The 16,804-nt window shown below is 48.6% G+C and overlaps 2 protein-coding genes across 3 annotated transcripts in view; both read left to right on the top strand.

Annotated features, from left to right (window-relative positions):
• Positions 1-16,804, top strand: part of LOC147637388 (rab GTPase-activating protein 22-like) — a 186,267-nt gene that overhangs the window by 129,362 nt on the left and 40,101 nt on the right. The window lies entirely within an intron of this gene.
• Positions 8,019-14,484, top strand: LOC147637389 (uncharacterized). The gene is made up of 6 exons (XM_086798823.1): positions 8,019-8,208; positions 9,681-10,480; positions 12,356-13,164; positions 13,276-13,621; positions 13,727-13,888; positions 13,994-14,484. The coding sequence occupies exons 1-6, from the start codon at positions 8,019-8,021 to the stop codon at positions 14,414-14,416; spliced, it is 2,730 nt and encodes a 909-aa protein (XP_086654949.1). The 3' UTR covers positions 14,417-14,484.

Here is a 16,804-nt window from a genome sequence, read left to right on the forward strand (position 1 = left end):
CACAATGAAGATACCTGTAAGAAGGGGGGACAGGTAGTGCGATGGAGGTATGCATGAAAATAAAGAGTAGCACCTCCAGGTTGGTGGTCTTTGTGGGCTGATCCACCAAGCTCCATCTTGGCCAGAGGCCATAAATGAGTAAAAACGTCGGTGTTGCGGAGATCCTGAAGATGATGTGATAGCTCAATTGCTTGGCCGTGAATGGTAGTGGCCACCGACTCCGGATCCCACTTTGTCCCCAGGTTTGCGCTCAAGGGGAAAGATAAAATCATCGCGCCATTCTCTAGGCTAAAAGGTCTGGAGTGGTGGAAGACCACGCATATCTGAATCAGAGCTACGGTCTCCTCAAACCTGTCTGTCCCTTCCGTCAGAAGACATCGAAAGAAGCTATAATCCACAAGCTGCCCCAAGATCCTAGGGGGCCCGCCTGGATACTCAGGTGGGAGAGCCCTCACCGGCGATGCCGTGATGGCCATCTCCACCGGCTCAGAGAAGCTGAAATCAGGCAACGAACGGAGCTCGTTGGCTCTCTCTCCTCTTTGGATCAGGGGTTGCAGGGGGCCGGCAGGAATGCTCTGGAGAGGAGGAAGGGAGGGGGGGGTTGCGAGGGGAATGGTGGGCACGAGAGAAGAGGAAGGGGCAGATGGAGCGATTGCGCGGGTAGAGTCGGAGGCGAGGGTGGGGGAGGGGTGTGAGGAGGCGAGGGGGAGTGGGAAGGCGGAGAGGCTGGAGAGGGACGTTGCTAAGAGGCATCCATCAGAGAGGAAAGTTGCTTGGGAAGGCTCGACGGAGAGAGGGTGGGCTCTACCGGCCCCACTGGGCACTGAAGCTGGAAGAGGAGTCGTGATGAGGAATCAACCACCAAATCCTGGGGGGGGGGGGGGCTCCGTGACTGGAGGGGGACCCGCGTGTGTAGGCGGATGCTGTGATAAGTGCTCGTATTGGCTGTTTGACAGAACCCAATCCTCGTGCATGCTGCCAGCCTGGCGTGCACGGCGGTGACGCCCAGCTTTGGTGCTCAGCCCGCGACCCAGGCGAGGGCGAACCGGCCGCCACTCTCTGGTTGGTGTGTCATGCATGGTCGGTACCTGGTGCTTCACGGCCTGGGAACCTGGTTCTCCCTCGGTCCCCTGGTGCGGATCTGAACGGGAAGCAGAAGGAGGAACCACAAGGGACAGGCTAAGTGGAGCCCAGATCTTCACAAAGATAGATCTCAAATCAGGGTATTATTAGATCAGGATTAATGAGCAAGAGTCTCCTAGACTGACCTCAAGGGCAAGCTCTAGCAAGTGACCCATTTTCTTGCAAATGAAACATTGGCTTGGAAGGCTTGAATACTCCACTCTCTGCATAATGGGGTCGCCCCAAAGACTAGGAATAGATATCATGTGAGGCACTGAATCCGGCGAGGCAACACAGATGTGGAGAGATGGAATCCGTGCGAGGGTCGAGGCAGCAGGGGGGGGGGGGGATTCCATCACTCTCCCGATGGCACCACCAATCATCGAGAGAAGAGGAAGGTATTCCTTCCTGAGGCTTGGAAAGCAGACTATCACGGAAAAGCCTGAAACTCCAGCTAGAGGGTCAGATGCCAGGTCGAAGCCATGCTACCACCGTGCAAAGAAGGCTGGGGCTGTACGCAATGCAACGGGGCTCAGTGGCATGACAAGATCAGACGCCGCCAGTGAATCAAACTCAACTTGGTACTAGCCACGCCCCAATGTATGAATATCTGCGATCTTTGCAAGCGCACCTAGGAGGCTAGCTTGAAGGGTATCTCTGAGTTGGCTATGTGCGAGGTGGCTACTGACAATCTTGCATACGAGAGTGGAGCCTCTAGGGATGCTATAGTTGTAGCGAGAAGTTGCAAGTCCGCTTTAGAAAATGAAAGGCAGGTAACGACAGCCTCGATCGGGGGAGACGGAGGGGCTGCGATGGAGTCCTCCTAGACCAGAAGAGGCCGAAACTTACCGATAATAGAAAAAACCCTCAAGCTAAAGGTACTGCCGATGACCAAGGAAAAAGGGGGGGGGGGCCACAAGAATACGCACAAACGGAAGGGGGGGGGTCGTCCGAAGGTAGGCACAGGCGGATATAGCATGTGTAATTGTTCTAGCTGGGTGTTTTCTCGCATTGAAACCGAGGTGAAGGGAAGCCCAATTCCTCTCTTTCTTCATTTGTCTTGTTTTAACATTTTAAACAAACAAACAAAATGTCAATTTGTTGACATGTTATAACAATTGATGAAGGGACCTCAAGGTTTTAAGTTATGAGAAAGGCTACTTAGCCAGTGGAGCCATGGCGAGGGAGGTTTTCAAGTTGCGTCATGCTCAAAGGACTTGCATACTTTTAACAATCTCTAAGCAATCAGCTTGCTGGCCTCTCAGGGTGGCTCGCAGGGGGAGGGGGGAATATTTGCAAGGCAATAACTTTTTAGTTGGAGAAATAGATGAGAAGAGAGGAAAAAGCCTTCAGAATGAGGGTAACCACCATATGATGTGTTTCGCTACACAAAGGAGGATGAATCAAAGCTTGCTGCAATCATAGAAGTGCTAGCAAGTGTGTTTTAAAGGGTCATGAGTCATGTGGGAAATGCTTGAACAACTTTCTTGTTGACTTTACAAGATATCCATTGATCCTCTCGGCATAGAGCCTTTTAGAGAGCAAGAACGTGAGAGGATTCATAGCTTATGGGAGCTATCTACTAAAGATGGGTCAGGCATACATGTTCACATCATTTTCAATAGGCGTTGGGATCCTAGGTGTCTCACATCCTTTCCACATGGAGAAGGGTTATGCGTTTGGATTATTTATTCATTGTTTTATAAGTTCTTCAATTAACTTTTGGCATCGCACATCTTGCCTTGCTTGTGGGCAATAGAAAGTTTTCTCGGCTTCGGAGTTGACCCAATATCACACCCAGTCTAGACCCGTTGACTCACCTTCTTGATACTCCGTGTACACACCGGGTACAAGGGTATGCAATGGGTCTAGAATTGCTAGGTTGCGGCCACCGAATGACTCCTCTTCTTGCTAGCGCCCTTAGCCCATGTGTGAACCCTCCACATCGGCTTAGCTGGGATGTAAGGTCTCCACACACCACGCCCAAGGATTATTTGACATAGAACCCAAACCCTAACAAGGTTTTGTAGACCCTACATTGCCGTACACATCACATGACGACGATGGATTGTGGCTTCTGACTCACCACCCAACCGTAGGTTCAATGCCTTGAACCACCCCCGAGCCCGAGGTCTATTTGCCATGAGCTTGCTTGGTACCGATGGCCCCAACCTAGGCGTCCCATACCACTAGGTGGAAGCACCTACCTTGTTGCTCCATGGCCTCGGGATCTTGCACGTTTCTTTGGTAGTCGTAAGACAGATTGTGACTACTTGACCTCTTGTGTCTAATAAGTGATCCCAAGGTCACATGTATAGTAATACCCCGGCTATTATTGGCCCTTGCTTTATTTATTAACTTTCCAGCTTTATCTATAAGCTTTTAGCCATTATTAGTCCTAGGCTATTAATTATAAGCTCTTAGCCAATCTAGACCCTTCTTGGTAGGGCCCTTAGGTAAGGTGTGAACTGCCCCGCCCCTGTCCCTACCCCTACGGCTAAGACCTTAACCCTAATCATGGTTTAACCCTAACCCGAATTCTAGGTTAGCACACGTCCCTAGCCCTAATCCTAGGCATGTCGGGACCTAGCATACTTCCCTCCTCCTATTCAATTCACGTCCTTGTGAATACATAAGGAGAAGCCTATGTAAGTGAATCCTCAAATGTTGACATCCGTCAATAGAATCTTCTCAAGTCTACTTCCTCTTACCTAGGCCAGTGTAAGACTCCTCTTGCAGACCTTGCTACAAAGATCCAATTGCTTATTGTCAATCCAACTCTCATCGAAGAGCTGAATCCCAATAGGACAGACCCATCGCACAACGCAATTGTCATACGAGATGGCACCTTGCATTAGTTTTCGGCAAACACTAGTCCACTTAATGCACAAACAAGTCTTAGTGTCGTGTACTTCAAGTACAAGATAACCCCTCTCCAATCCTCATTTAAGACTCAATGGAGATTGTGTTTTCACATAACAAGTGAATACTCATGTCTACTCTTAGGGCAAGCATAAAACTCCCCATCAATTTCTATGTACGTCCCATGTCCACAAATAGCGTGAAGATAGCATATGGCTAACAACCACTTTCACCCCACCAAATTGGAAAGAACCACTAGGCAATCCATTAACAGAGATTGTGAAGGACAATGGTTATAACATATTCCACCTCTAACATGTCCATGGTTACACCCCTCAAACATGTGGAAAATCCACATGACTCCAAAGTTGTGGAATCAAAATAAGCCCATAGAACTGTGTCCACACTGGGGTATCAAATGGTCCAACTGTCAACTGATCTAGACATTCAGTCAAAGACCGAGAAGTTCCGAACTTCTCATCTCTCTCATGTACAATTTCGATGCATCAATTTTATATGGCCATCACGAGACAGTGTGTGAGGAGTAACATACTACGGGTAACATGTCATGCTCAAACAACCAAGAAAATTCGTCATGTTTTTGTCCCTCATAGACCAACACTGCTCCTCACAGTTACCATAGGTTAACTATGTCAAAGCGTAGTGTCTTGGACAAGAAACCCACGAAGCCTCGGGAGATCCTACATGAGAATACACTCTAGCGTTCCATACCACCAACGCACACTCCACATAAAACCTCCGTTAAGCAAGATCATAGGTGGAATGGCCAACTTTCCCCCCTACAACCCAAGCTTGAAGCAACTGAATTCGCCTCTGAACACCAAGGTCAAACCTTATGTTATCTAGAGGGTGAATCTAATTCATGCAAACTCAAGGATGAAGGATACCACCATGTGCACACCCCATTCAGTGTGCCTAGCTCTCCTTCAATCAGCTCCAGTGGTTGTTTATAAGTCATCCGAAAAGCTCGACCTAGGCATCCTAGAGTATGACCATCACCACAAGATTGTCTGACTCAACATCCTCTCTTGGGTTAAGTCAACACCCAACAACATTGCATCTGCCACCTGCCACCTAGTGGCTATCCGGATAATGCCAAGGGTTCATGGTAAAGCCTAGTATCTGTTTTCCCTTTCGACACACATAAAAGAAATAGGAGTATGCAACAAAATGATTCCATCACGGTTCGGAAACTGATGGAATCAGCAGGTTGAATCCTAATGCTAAGGGACTGGGTGAGAGAAAGAGAGAGTAAGTGTACAAGACATGGATGATTGGACACAACAATACTAGCTTGCTTGATTGATGAAACAAGTACAATGCTGCCCCTTTTTTATGGGCTGATTTTACAACCTTGTCTTTTGACCTCCTCGTTGTGCGTTCACATGAGAGATTTCTTCCTTTCTTGCTTTCTTGTAATAGTCCCAAGTAGGCTTGAGCACAATCTTGTCACACACTTAAACTATTAATACTATTCAACAAGATGAAATGGCACAAAACCAAATATGATAGCAATGCTGAAATTTAAATGACACTACAATAGGGCCGGAAAGGGCTGACTTCCCTTGTAATATGTTTGTATTATCAAGGATTCCTTAAGATACAAGCTTCATGGGCATCATATGCCAGATTTCCAATATCATCCATGCAGTGAAAAATGTTTTGGCAAAGTAAAGGTTGATTCCACAGCTTTTGTCACGAAGAACCTCACTCCCCAATCCACAGTGTCTTGCCACACGTAGCTATGCTCCATTGGCATCCATACACAAGCATGTGCGTGCCAGGCCGAGTCATAGAAGACCTTAATGGTCAAGCACGCAGATGAAGAGAATTTGTGAAAGCTTTTACTGCAGAATTTTGTGATTTTGAGAGAAGAAATCAGCTTTTGATCAAATTGTCGACGACAGAAATGCTCCAAAGAATTTTTAGTAGGTATATATCCAAGAGATAGCACAAATCCATGATAAAATCCATGGCAATGCTTTCCCATGGCTGGTTTACAACTGGGATCCTTTTGCCTATCAAATTTCACCTTTTGACAGGTGATACATGCATGTACATGTGCCTCTTATGTCCTCCTGCATACCTGGCCAAAAGAAATACCGCTCAATTATGTGTGTGGTAGTCATTATGCCTCTATGACCAGCATATGGAGGAGCATGGCACTCATTCAAAACTGCCTCGTGTCAAACGCCGAGGAGGACTCTGAGGTGGACTAGAGGAATGGGGTGGTGGGACTAACAAGGCGGGTGAGGGGTAAGGCAATGTCGGCATACATGCAGATGAAGCGACGATGATAGCCGGTGTGCCCAACAAGGACCTGAGTGCCCTTAGGAGTGATGGGCGGGGGTAATCTCAAGATGGCAACTATCTTGTCGAGATCTGGGGCGAGGCCTTGGGTGGGGACTGTGTGACCCAAAAGTGTACCTTGCACAACTAAGAAGTGAAATTTGAAGGGGTTGAGATGGAGATGAGAGGAGCGACACTTACTAAAGACTAAGGCTAACTAGTGAGATGGTTAGCAAAGGCTTCCAGAGTCCAGACACGTTGCAAGATGTGTGCCGGTGAAGTTGGAGAAGTCATCCACGAATGCTTTGAGTAAGCTGGTGAGAAATTCCCGAAAGATGCTGGTGACGATGCGTTGGAAGGTGGCCGGAGCGTTGCACAACTCAAATGGCATTTTGTTGTAGAGGTAGGTGCCCCATTGGGTGACGAAGGCTGTTGTTGACCGGTCATCCAGATGGTTGGCCACCTAGTTGTAGCCACTGAAACCATCCATGGAACTGTAAAGAGCGTCACTAGCTACATCTTCCAGCATCGTGTCCATGAAGGGGATGGGGAATCCATCTTTGATTGTGACTTGTTTGAGACCATGGAAGTCAACACAGACTTGGATTTTGTTAGTCTTCTTCTTGGGGATGATCACCATGGGGGAGAGCCAGTCCGTGTGTTTCACTGGAGCAAAGCGGCCTCTATTTTCTCGAGCTCCACCTTCACGGCTTCTGCATACTTGGGGTTGAGTTTGTAGGCACGGCCTTGGATTGCTGGTCGGGTACCCTCCTGGAGAGGGATGGTGTGTACGCCTATGTCGGCTGGCACGTCGTCCAGATCCTGGTAGGTCGAGGCGAATACGTCCTTGTGAGAGTGGAAAAAAGTGGTGGGCTGGTCGAGTAAAGCAGGGTGATCCCATAACTAGGAAGCCAGTAGAATGGAATGTGGATCGTGAGGGGTGCCTAGGTTGAAGAACTCCTTGACTGGCTCTGACATGAAGGAAGTGGGAGGGGCTCTCCAGTGGCTGCGGAGTAAAGGATGCGGAGGTCATGTGCTGGTTGTTGGTCCAGGGGAAAGTCACCAAATTGCTTCATTGTCCAAGATGGGGGGGTAGTTCCTCTACAGGGATTGGGGGCTCCACAGTAGCCGTGACCTTGGACTGGCCCGAGATGGGTTTGGCTATGGGTGGATTTGAGTGCGCCTTTGTTGTGGCGGATCCCTTGGTGGTCGCCGATGGCTCAGATGTGATGGAGGTGGAGTGCTTGCCACGCCTCCTATTAGTGATAGGCTCTCCTAGGCTAATCACCCCAAAGTGCTTGATCGTGAGGTCCTGAGGGGTGGAAGTGTCATGAACCTCTGTGATGTCCACCATGTAGCAGGAGAGATCCCCTACAGCTTGGAGCCAGTCCAGGAGTTCTGAGTCGTCCCCGTAAGGCACTATGCCTTCCTCCATTGGTATGGGTGCAACCACCGCACCCCGCATGGCCTGGTTCTGGACCTTCTTCAAGTTAGAGCTCTTTTTGGCCATGGGACTGAGGGATCCACAACCTATCGGTACCCTAGTCATGCAGCACGCCGGCACCTTGCAACCATGGCCGGCCAATCAGTAAAGAGTATGCTCCTTTGACTTCACGAAGATGGATGACCATAAAATCTAGAGAGAAGACAACATCTTGAATTTGGATTAGTGCTCCCTCCACGAGCCCTAGAGGTGTCACCTCACGCTGGTCTGCCATTCGGACATGGAAGTTTGGTTTGGTGATTTGCAGTCCAATGCCTTTGAGAGTGAACTCCGGCATTACGTTGACTACGGATCCGCCATCCACAATGGATCTAGAGAGAGGGGTACCATTGTTTTGTATTGTGAGGCGAGGGGTCTTGAAATCGGTGAGGGCGCTGATTGCATGAGTGATGCCCGACATTTTGCAGCTTGTAGGCCTGCGCGAATCCGTGGCTCGCCACTTGGAAGGTTTGACCCCTCCTCTAGTTGGTGTAGTAAGAGATCCAATTGCATTCGGGCAGCCAGGTTAAATTGGAGCACTTGGTAGAGTGACATCCCCACCTTGCTCTCGTTGAGGAGGTCAGCGAGGGAAGCCGTTGAAGAAATGCCAAGGGGGGTAAGCATTCCTCCCGTGTTCTTTACGTCCCCGCTCTTGGTTTTCATCTTTTGTCAGTGCATGAAGTATGCAAGACTGGCTTCTGGGTGGAATTCGAGGAGCATCGAGTTGCTCTAAGGGACCGCGAGACTGGCCAAGCTGTTTGGGAAGGCGGCGTGGAGAATGGTGTGCGGGGTGGGGAGTCACATCAACATGCCTAGTAGGGAACATGAGTGGAGCCTCTTGAAGGTCTTTGATAGTTTGCAGAAAAGCATGGTCTACCACATTATGAGAGATGTGAGAGGGGACTTCACCTTGCTCTGTGGATGGTTGGGGTTCACCAAGGGCTCACTTTTGAGCACAAGCGACCACACCTGTGGTGGGGTGCTCCACATGAGATGAGGGTGGTGGCTTGTTTGAGTAAGGGGACACTCCCAAGGTGAAGGATGAGTGAACTGGAACCAAGGAAGGGGTGTGTGCAGCACTTCCCATGGAGACCAAGTGAGTGGAACCTTGCGCTGGAGAGGTGAAGTCAATGGAAGCACCAGCTCGTTGCTTCAGGCAGTCCTGGGTGGTCTGGTGATCCTTGGCCTCGGGGCAGTGAAGGCTCGGGGGTGTCCCTTCTGGATGAGGACATCAACCTTGGTAGTGACCATATTCCCCACAGTAGTAGCATAAAATGGGACGGTTACGCGGAGCAGATGGGTGGGGGGCAGGGGTGATTGCAAGGGTGGTGGGTGTAGGAGGTGGTGGGGTGGGCATGAGGGGTGGAAGGTAAGGGTTAGGGGGTGAGGGTGGGTGTGGGTATGGAGGAATGGCGGGTGGATAGACAGGTGTGGGTGCGGGGGTGAAGGATGTGAAATGACCGGAGGGGTTGGGTGGCGGATGAAACAGTTGCTGGTGATGCAACTGGCGAAAGCCCTTCAAATAGTAGCAATCCTTTTCCTCATGACCACCTTTCTCACAGAAAGAGCAATACTTTTCCCGTGGGCACTCTTGAGGGGAGTGCCTGGGGGCTCGGCAAATGGTGCACCACAGTTTTCTTTAATTCTTGTAGCCCTTGAGTTCTTCTATCTCCTTCTTTAGCTGGGCCAGGGTGTTGTCTTCACTTTGCACCAAGGTTGATTCCGTACGTACGTACGGATCCGTACAGTACGGTACAGCCGTACGGTACGGTACAGTACCGTACTGTACGGATCCGTACGGATTTTTTTTTAAAAAAAATTAATAAATGGCGTGGCGTGGTGTGGCGAAACGCGTGTGGCGACCATGCGCTTGTGGATAAGCGACCAGATTTTGGGCATTAAGCGACCAAATTTTGGGCATTTGTGAATACTTGCACAATCGTGTGTACCTGCAAAACTTTGCAGAGTAACTTCTTCGCTCTTCTTCGCTCTCTCTCACGCCCAAGCTTCATCATGCCGCGCAAGACTAACCCGAACTGGGCAATCCACACCAATGTCCTGAGGGTTGTTAACACCCCTTCTCAGCAAGGGTCAGGTACTCGGCTATGGGCATGCAAGTATTGCGGGGAGCAGTACACTAGCACCATAACTCGCATCATCAAGCACATGACAGGTATCGGGTGCACCAATCAATGTGGTCCATGTGATAAAATACCACAAGCTATGAGGGACCAATTGATTGCGGAGAATTGTCCTGCAATGGGTGGTGCAAGCAGTGTTAGAGGTGGTGAAAGTACGCAAGATGCTCTCCATGATGCTTTTATTGGAGATGTTACAGGTTCAGGTACAGTAGATGAGGGTGAAAGTCTTTCGGCTTCAGCCCAATCCACCACAGGCAGGAAGAGGGCACGTATTGCTGATGATGAGGACCTTCTGCCACAAGATGCGAGAGGTACAGGGGAGGCATCAAAGCAATCCACTCTGCGTTCTTGTATCTCATCACAAGCTTGGGTAAAGGAGCGGCAAAGGGTGGCAGAAATGGAGATTTGTCGCACTCTTATTGAGTGTAATATATCCTTCAATGTGTTAAGGACAGACGAATGGAAAAGAATGGTGAAAGCAATTGCGCAGGTAGGGCCTACTGAGACATGGACAGGTCTTCAGTATACGAATATGCGTACATCCATGTTGGATGAGCAGAAGGTGTCACGACCCTGTGTTTTTCTCTGGACAAGATGCAGATGTGCACGGGGACATGGTGGACAGTGTGAATGGCATCAGGTGGGAGTGAAGATGGAAGCCCATGTGTGGATAACCCCATGTGTGAAAGGGGGCAAAGAGATTTTAGCTTTGAAGGTTTAAAAACCTTTAAAATCATTTATTAAGCCTTTCATTAAAGAAACGTGGCCCATAAGCTATTTTGGGGCCACGTTGAGCTTTTTGGTAAAAGAGGGGCTGTTGGGCAGAAAAAGCAAGGAGGCGCCTATCTTTTGTGTGGGTGTGCTTTTCCAGTCAGGAGGGCTGCTCATCTGGATATTCAGGCGCCTATCTGAAGAGGAAGCGTGTGCTTTTCTGGGAAGAGGTGGACTGCATGCTGGCTGCGCATGGATAGGCCTATGCAGGTAGTGTACGGCTGCTGTCTGCAGGTACAGCCCACGTGGCAGGTCTGTGTACGGCTGCTGTCTGCAGGTACAGCCCACGTGGCAGGTCTGACTGCTCTGCAGGTGCAGATTCAGGCGATGCAAGTACAGGTGGCGCAGTCAGGTATAGCTACAGGAAGTCTGCGCTGCTGGTCATATCATGCTTTTTGGAAGGGCTGCAGGCGGGCTATGCTACAGAAGCTTCAGGCGCATGCTTTTTGGAGACTAAAGGGCTGGCTGCTGTGCTGTGCTTCAGAACAGAGACACAGGCCTCCTTTCTCTCTCTCTCTCTCTCTCTCTCCCTCTGCTGAAGAGTAGACAAGGGTTGGTTTTCTCTGGACACAAAGGTGGACAAGGGCTGTTTTTCCATGAACATAGACATCATGTCGATGGCGTTCAACTGATGGAACTTTCAGCCTTTCTATGCTTTGATTCGGGACTGTTTTGGGACAGTTTATGGGCTGTTTTTGTTTGGTCGCAAATTCAGCAATGTGCTTGGGTTTTTGGCTGCAAGTACAGGTCACTTGAATATGTTTCTTGGCATGGGAGTGATGCAAGCTCGGATGGCCGCGTGCTCATGGAGCAGATTGTTTTTCTCTTGCTAGAAAGGAACAGTGGGACCTACAGTTATGGGCATCTCTATGTTGCCAGATGTTTCATGAGGGAACAGGTAACTAGATGTATGGGAAACAGGACAGATGTTTCAAAGGGAAACAGGCCTAAGGGTTTCATGTGGAAACAGGTCGTAGGTTTTCTCGAAGAAACATGTTTTTGGGTTTCTCCAGGAGATAGGTCACATGTAGGCAGAAGGTACAGGAATGGACACATGTTTGGTATAGCCTTGCTACTGATAAGACAGGGGACAGGAGATCCATGACAAAGATGGATAGTACCCTTGGAAGGTAGAGAGGGTTTGTACAGGTGTGTCGACTGTATGGTATGCTGTGCTGTGATGCGAGTTCTCTTTTGAGAGACAGTTTGGGAGTTTGCGTTGTGATGCAGGAGCACTGGATGTGTCAGGGTGTGATGCTGTTCATAGTGTGAGAGGCTATGGATGGTTGTGGCAGCCTTGATCATGGGAGAAAGCTTCTCTATGCAGACTCAATGTGAGAAGAGTTTTTCGATATGAACAATGGCTGGATTTGTTTGTGGATGCCGTGTGGATAAGAAGCCAGATGCAAGTTCTTTGCAGGCTTCAGGAGTTCTACTGGGACGGTTGAATTACCAGTCTTATATTGTAATCAAAGCTCTTAAAATCAATTAAAGAAATACCGCAAGGGGCGCCACTGCGATTTGGGGCCAATCGGTGTCCGTGTACTGTTTGCAGGAGCACTCTAGCTCCCCCTGTTTGTTTTCCTTTTCTAGGTCCTCAATGGCGTTGAAGTGTTTTATGTGCGAGTGTTTTGTTTCACTGCCCGTCAAGGCCGGTTTACAGAAGGCCTTGATAGACAAGGCGCTCACACCTGTGAAAGCAGGTTGGCAGGAGTTTGGATGCACTATTATTTCAGATGGGTGGGCAGACATTCGCAAGAGGCACATAATCAATATCCTTGTGTCATCTTGCTTGGGCACCTATTTCTTGCGTGCCGTGGATGCAAGGAGAGCAGGCGATAGGATCACAGGGGAGTTCATTTATGGCCACATTCGACAGGCTCTCCTTGAGGTTGGGGAGGACAATGTTGTGCAGATGGTGACCGACAACGCCTCTAACTGCAAGGCAATGGGTCAAATGGTCGAGGCAGAGTTTCCACATATAGTGTGGACTCCATGTGCTGCCCATTGTCTTGATTTACTTATGAAAGACATTGGGAAGCTTGTTTGGGTGCAGCCCATTGTTGCAGATGCTGTAAAGATCACCACCTTCTTCCGCAAGAAGCATCAGGCTCTTGCCATCTTTCGGAGCCATAGCCCTTTGGATATGGTGAGACCATCCAAGACCAGGTTTGCCTACATGTTCTTGGTCTTGGATAGGCTCTACAAGATAAGAGATTCACTATCATCAACAGTTGTGGATCCAAGGTGGCGACAGATGCATAATTCAGAGGATGAGCGTACAAAATACTTGCAGAGGCGGATCCTGGATGATGATTTTTGGCAGCAAGTTCATAGCCTTTCAGTTGCACTTAAGCCCGTGTATGTCCTTCTCCGACTTACAGACATGGAGGGCTCAACTTTGGGGCTGGTCTTTCATTTGTTTATGCAAATGAAAGACCATGTTGCTCAGTGCTCCATGATGACTGCTCAACGGTAAGCAATAGTTCTAATTTCTTCCTCTTTCTTTGATTTTTATGACTTCTCGATTCTCGATTCTCTTAGCACTATAACCTAAGACATGTATGTTCAATCTCTCATTTTCAGCCGAGGTGAGATCCTAGACATTGTAGACAAACGGTGGACATTCATGAGCCGTCCCATCCATGCGATGGCTGCCATGCTCCATCCTCTCTACAGGTCGCCAGAGCTATGGAATAATACTGCTTTGAGCATGAAGCAGTCAGAGTATGTGGGAAGGATGTTCTCAGAGGAGGAGCAACTTCAGATTGATAGAGAGTTCACCACTTACATGAGTGGTATTGGTGCTTCATTTGCGAGACCTGTGTCATTGAGGAAGGAAGCCATGAAATTCCCTTTGACATGGTGGCACTCTTATGGAAGGGTTGGTCTTCCAAACCTTTCACGAGTTGCTCTTCGTGTTCTATCTCAGGTAACTTGTAATTAATCTCTAAAGTATACTCTTCGGAAATGAAGATTGATGTTTTAGCATTGAAAGATTTACAAATTTGCTCGCATTGCACTCATTTTTGCACAGGATTGCTCAGCTGAAGCATGTGAGCGGAACTGGAGCTCATACTCCCTTATACACACTAAGATTCGGAATCGCCTTAGTACTTCTCAATTAGAGAAGTTGGTGTATTGCAGAGCTAACATGAGGCTCGTGCGAAGCTACCATGCTTTGGGGTCACCGAAGCAGGTATACATTGAAATTTGGACTCAATAAGAACTTAGAAGTAGAAATTTTTTTGTAGTTCAATGGATGTCCATTGTCCAATATGCAATTTGTGGCATGTTTAAACAGGTTGATCCAACACTACTCAAAATGGTAGATGAACCCAGCCCGGAGCTTGTGGATCGGCAGATTAGAGATGAGCAAGAGGAGATTTTGAGAGCTTTACATAGAGAGCTTGAGAGCGTGGATCGTTGTGTGACCCGCTCACGTGCACGATCTCTCAGCATTCCTCTACGCCCGGCAGCTCCAGATCCAGGCTCTGCGAGACGAGAGAGCATTCGCAGGGGAAAGCTTCCAGTTCGTCGCACCCAGCAGAGGCGTGCAAATGAGGCTGTCGAACTCATTCACACTCAGATTCCCGAGGCACATGATGAGGATGCAGTGGAGCTTGTTGCTGCTGAGCCAGAGTTCGATGAAGAGGGCAATGGTATCAATGATGGAGGCATGCTCTCTTCAGAAGACTCATCATCTTCATCTGATGATGAGATTTGAGACTCTTGCGTCTAGACTCTAGAGTCTAGACAACTGTGTAGTGTTTCATTGTTTTGCTTTTTGCACTTGTGGACCTGGACATGTGCTGGCAGCTGTAGACATGATATTTGTACTCTCTTTTATTATCTATGACTTTCATGGTTCTTGCTTATATCACTATGACTGTTAACATGAGGTATTGTGTAATGGGCTTGGTAACTGATAATTGATTTAAACTTTAAGTAATGAGGTTCAGTCTCTTTATTTTAAGTATTTTGGTTGCTATGTCTACAAAATATTCAGGTTTCTAGGACTGTTTACAAATGGTACGTACTGTTTACGTGCCTTAAAATTTGTTCCGTACAGAAGTACGTTCCGTACGTACTGATAGCGTACCGTACACTACGTACCTTACCACCTTGCTTTGCACCTTGTGATGCTTTAGGGCGTCCAACTCCCTTGTGAGTGTGGCCACAGGGTCGGCGGGTGAGGACGTGACTCCAGAGGCTGAAGAATTGTTGTCACGTTCAAACATCAAGCGGGAATTCTCCAATTGAGAGGCCAGCTCTTGGAAGTCTAGTAAGGTGGTTGGTGCAGGCCTGCTTTCTTTGATCTTTTGTTGGGTGGTACGGGGCAGGGCTTGGAGCACCCATTGCTTGACCATAAAGTCAGCTGGGTAGGTTGGCAGACGAGATACCAAGACCCTTGTCCGTGTCATCGGGTCAGACACTCTCTCCCTGGGCAAGAGTTGAAGTCTTCCCAAGTGTTGGAGAATGCGGTCTTCATAGTTGACTAGCCTGAAGGTGCGAAGGAAGGTATTTGTCAAGGTGGGCTAGTCCACAAAATGGTCACTCGCGAACTGACTAAACCACTTGTCAGCGGAGCTTTCTAGAGTGGATGGGAATAAAGCCAAGTAGGCATCCTCCCGCTCTAGACCACGACTTTTGCTTATGGAGATGAAGTGCCGCACATGGTCATCCCCATCCTCCGAGGTGGAACCCTTGAACATGGGAAACTTGCTGTTTATCTGGCCCAACACCACCGACAAGGGTGTTCGAATCGGAGGGTTGTTCTCGGGGTGACCTTGATTCATGGCAGCCAAGGGTAGAGGGAGAGGAGCAGGAGCACTTTTTGGAGATACAAAGTGGAGTGGCCGCTTGCGGCTATAGCTCTTGACAGAGAGTGGACTCTTGATGGTCCTGATTGAAGGAGAACTCCATGAACGTGATTTTTGGTCATGTAGAGATGATGAACTATGACAGACTCGAACTACTGACTCACATGAGTGTCAAATCCCCATAGGATCTCCTCGTAGAATGCTCGTGGTACAAGACTCGAAACCCGCAAACAAAGGAAACAAATGTGAAGGGGGTGCAGGCCTGACTCACCTCCCAACCTTGACAGCCGTGGGCAAGCTCGCAAGAGGCTATCCCTACCGAGCCACGAGCTGAGCTAACTAGATGGACGTATCGACCAATCTCTACCTCGTGACGTCCCATATAGCCACGAAGCTATCCTCGCGGTCCTCGAGACTCCTGCGGGCCTTGGCTGTGTGAAGCAGGTGCATGTCTGCACGAGATCCAAGCTCTTGACTATAGAGCTCTCACAAAGTCACGCGAGACTCTATATGACTAATGACTAACCTTGGCCACCCTTTTATAGACTCTTGGCTGGTCATCGGGCATCCACAGTTGCCCGCTCGTCCATACTTGGGTGTCTGCCTGTTAGTCTATCCCTAACTCAGCTCGCCAATCAGCCTGCCTAGCTCCAAGCTTCCCCAACTTCGAAGCTAGTCTTGTGTGCGTATAGCACACGGTAGGTACACACTGTGCACATGACATACTTCCCTTCCTCTAAGAGCTCACTCTTGAGCTCACTAAAAAGCCAGGGTAATCTCTGTGAAGAGTAGTCAATGTCTCCCATGTAGTGTCCTCCTCAACACGATCCTTCCACTTGATCTTGTATTCGGTGATAAGCATATTACGCAATCTTCTTTCATGAAATCCAAGAATCTTTTCAGGTTCGTGTGGAACAAATGTCATGTCCTCGACATCTATGATTTCTTGAGGAGTAACTAACTGGTCTGTTCCACCCAGTACTTTCACATGAGAAGGCAAATCCAATTCATATGCAACTGAACCAATCTGTCGAGATCTATGATTTCTTGAGGAGTAACTAACTGGTCTGTTCCACCCAGTACTTTCACATGAAATACAGGATGAACTTTCACATGAGAAGGCAAATCCAATTCATATGCAACTGAACCAATCTGTCGTGTAATATGAAATGGTCCACAGTATCTAGGGGATAATTTTGGAGATCGACTTGTCCGTAAAGTCTCGAAATCTTTCGGACCCGCAAATACACCATCGTGTCTTCAGAGAACTCTCTTGGTGAACGATGTCTATT

This window comes from Cibotium barometz, chromosome 6 (genome assembly GCF_041138505.1).
Source record: "Cibotium barometz isolate CiBa-2024 chromosome 6, ASM4113850v1, whole genome shotgun sequence".
NCBI lineage: Eukaryota > Viridiplantae > Streptophyta > Polypodiopsida > Cyatheales > Cibotiaceae > Cibotium > Cibotium barometz.

What these genes read in the sequence shown, in the direction of transcription:
- LOC147637389 (XM_086798823.1), top strand. Translation starts at nt 8,019, where the DNA reads ATGGAAGTTTGGTTTGGTGATTTGCAGTCCAATGCCTTTGAGAGTGAA. An exon ending in TCCATGATGACTGCTCAACG is followed by an intron (nt 13,165 to 13,275) that starts GTAAGCAATAGT and finishes TCTCATTTTCAG; the next exon opens with CCGAGGTGAGATCCTAGACA. An exon ending in CTCTTCGTGTTCTATCTCAG is followed by an intron (nt 13,622 to 13,726) that starts GTAACTTGTAAT and finishes ATTTTTGCACAG; the next exon opens with GATTGCTCAGCTGAAGCATG.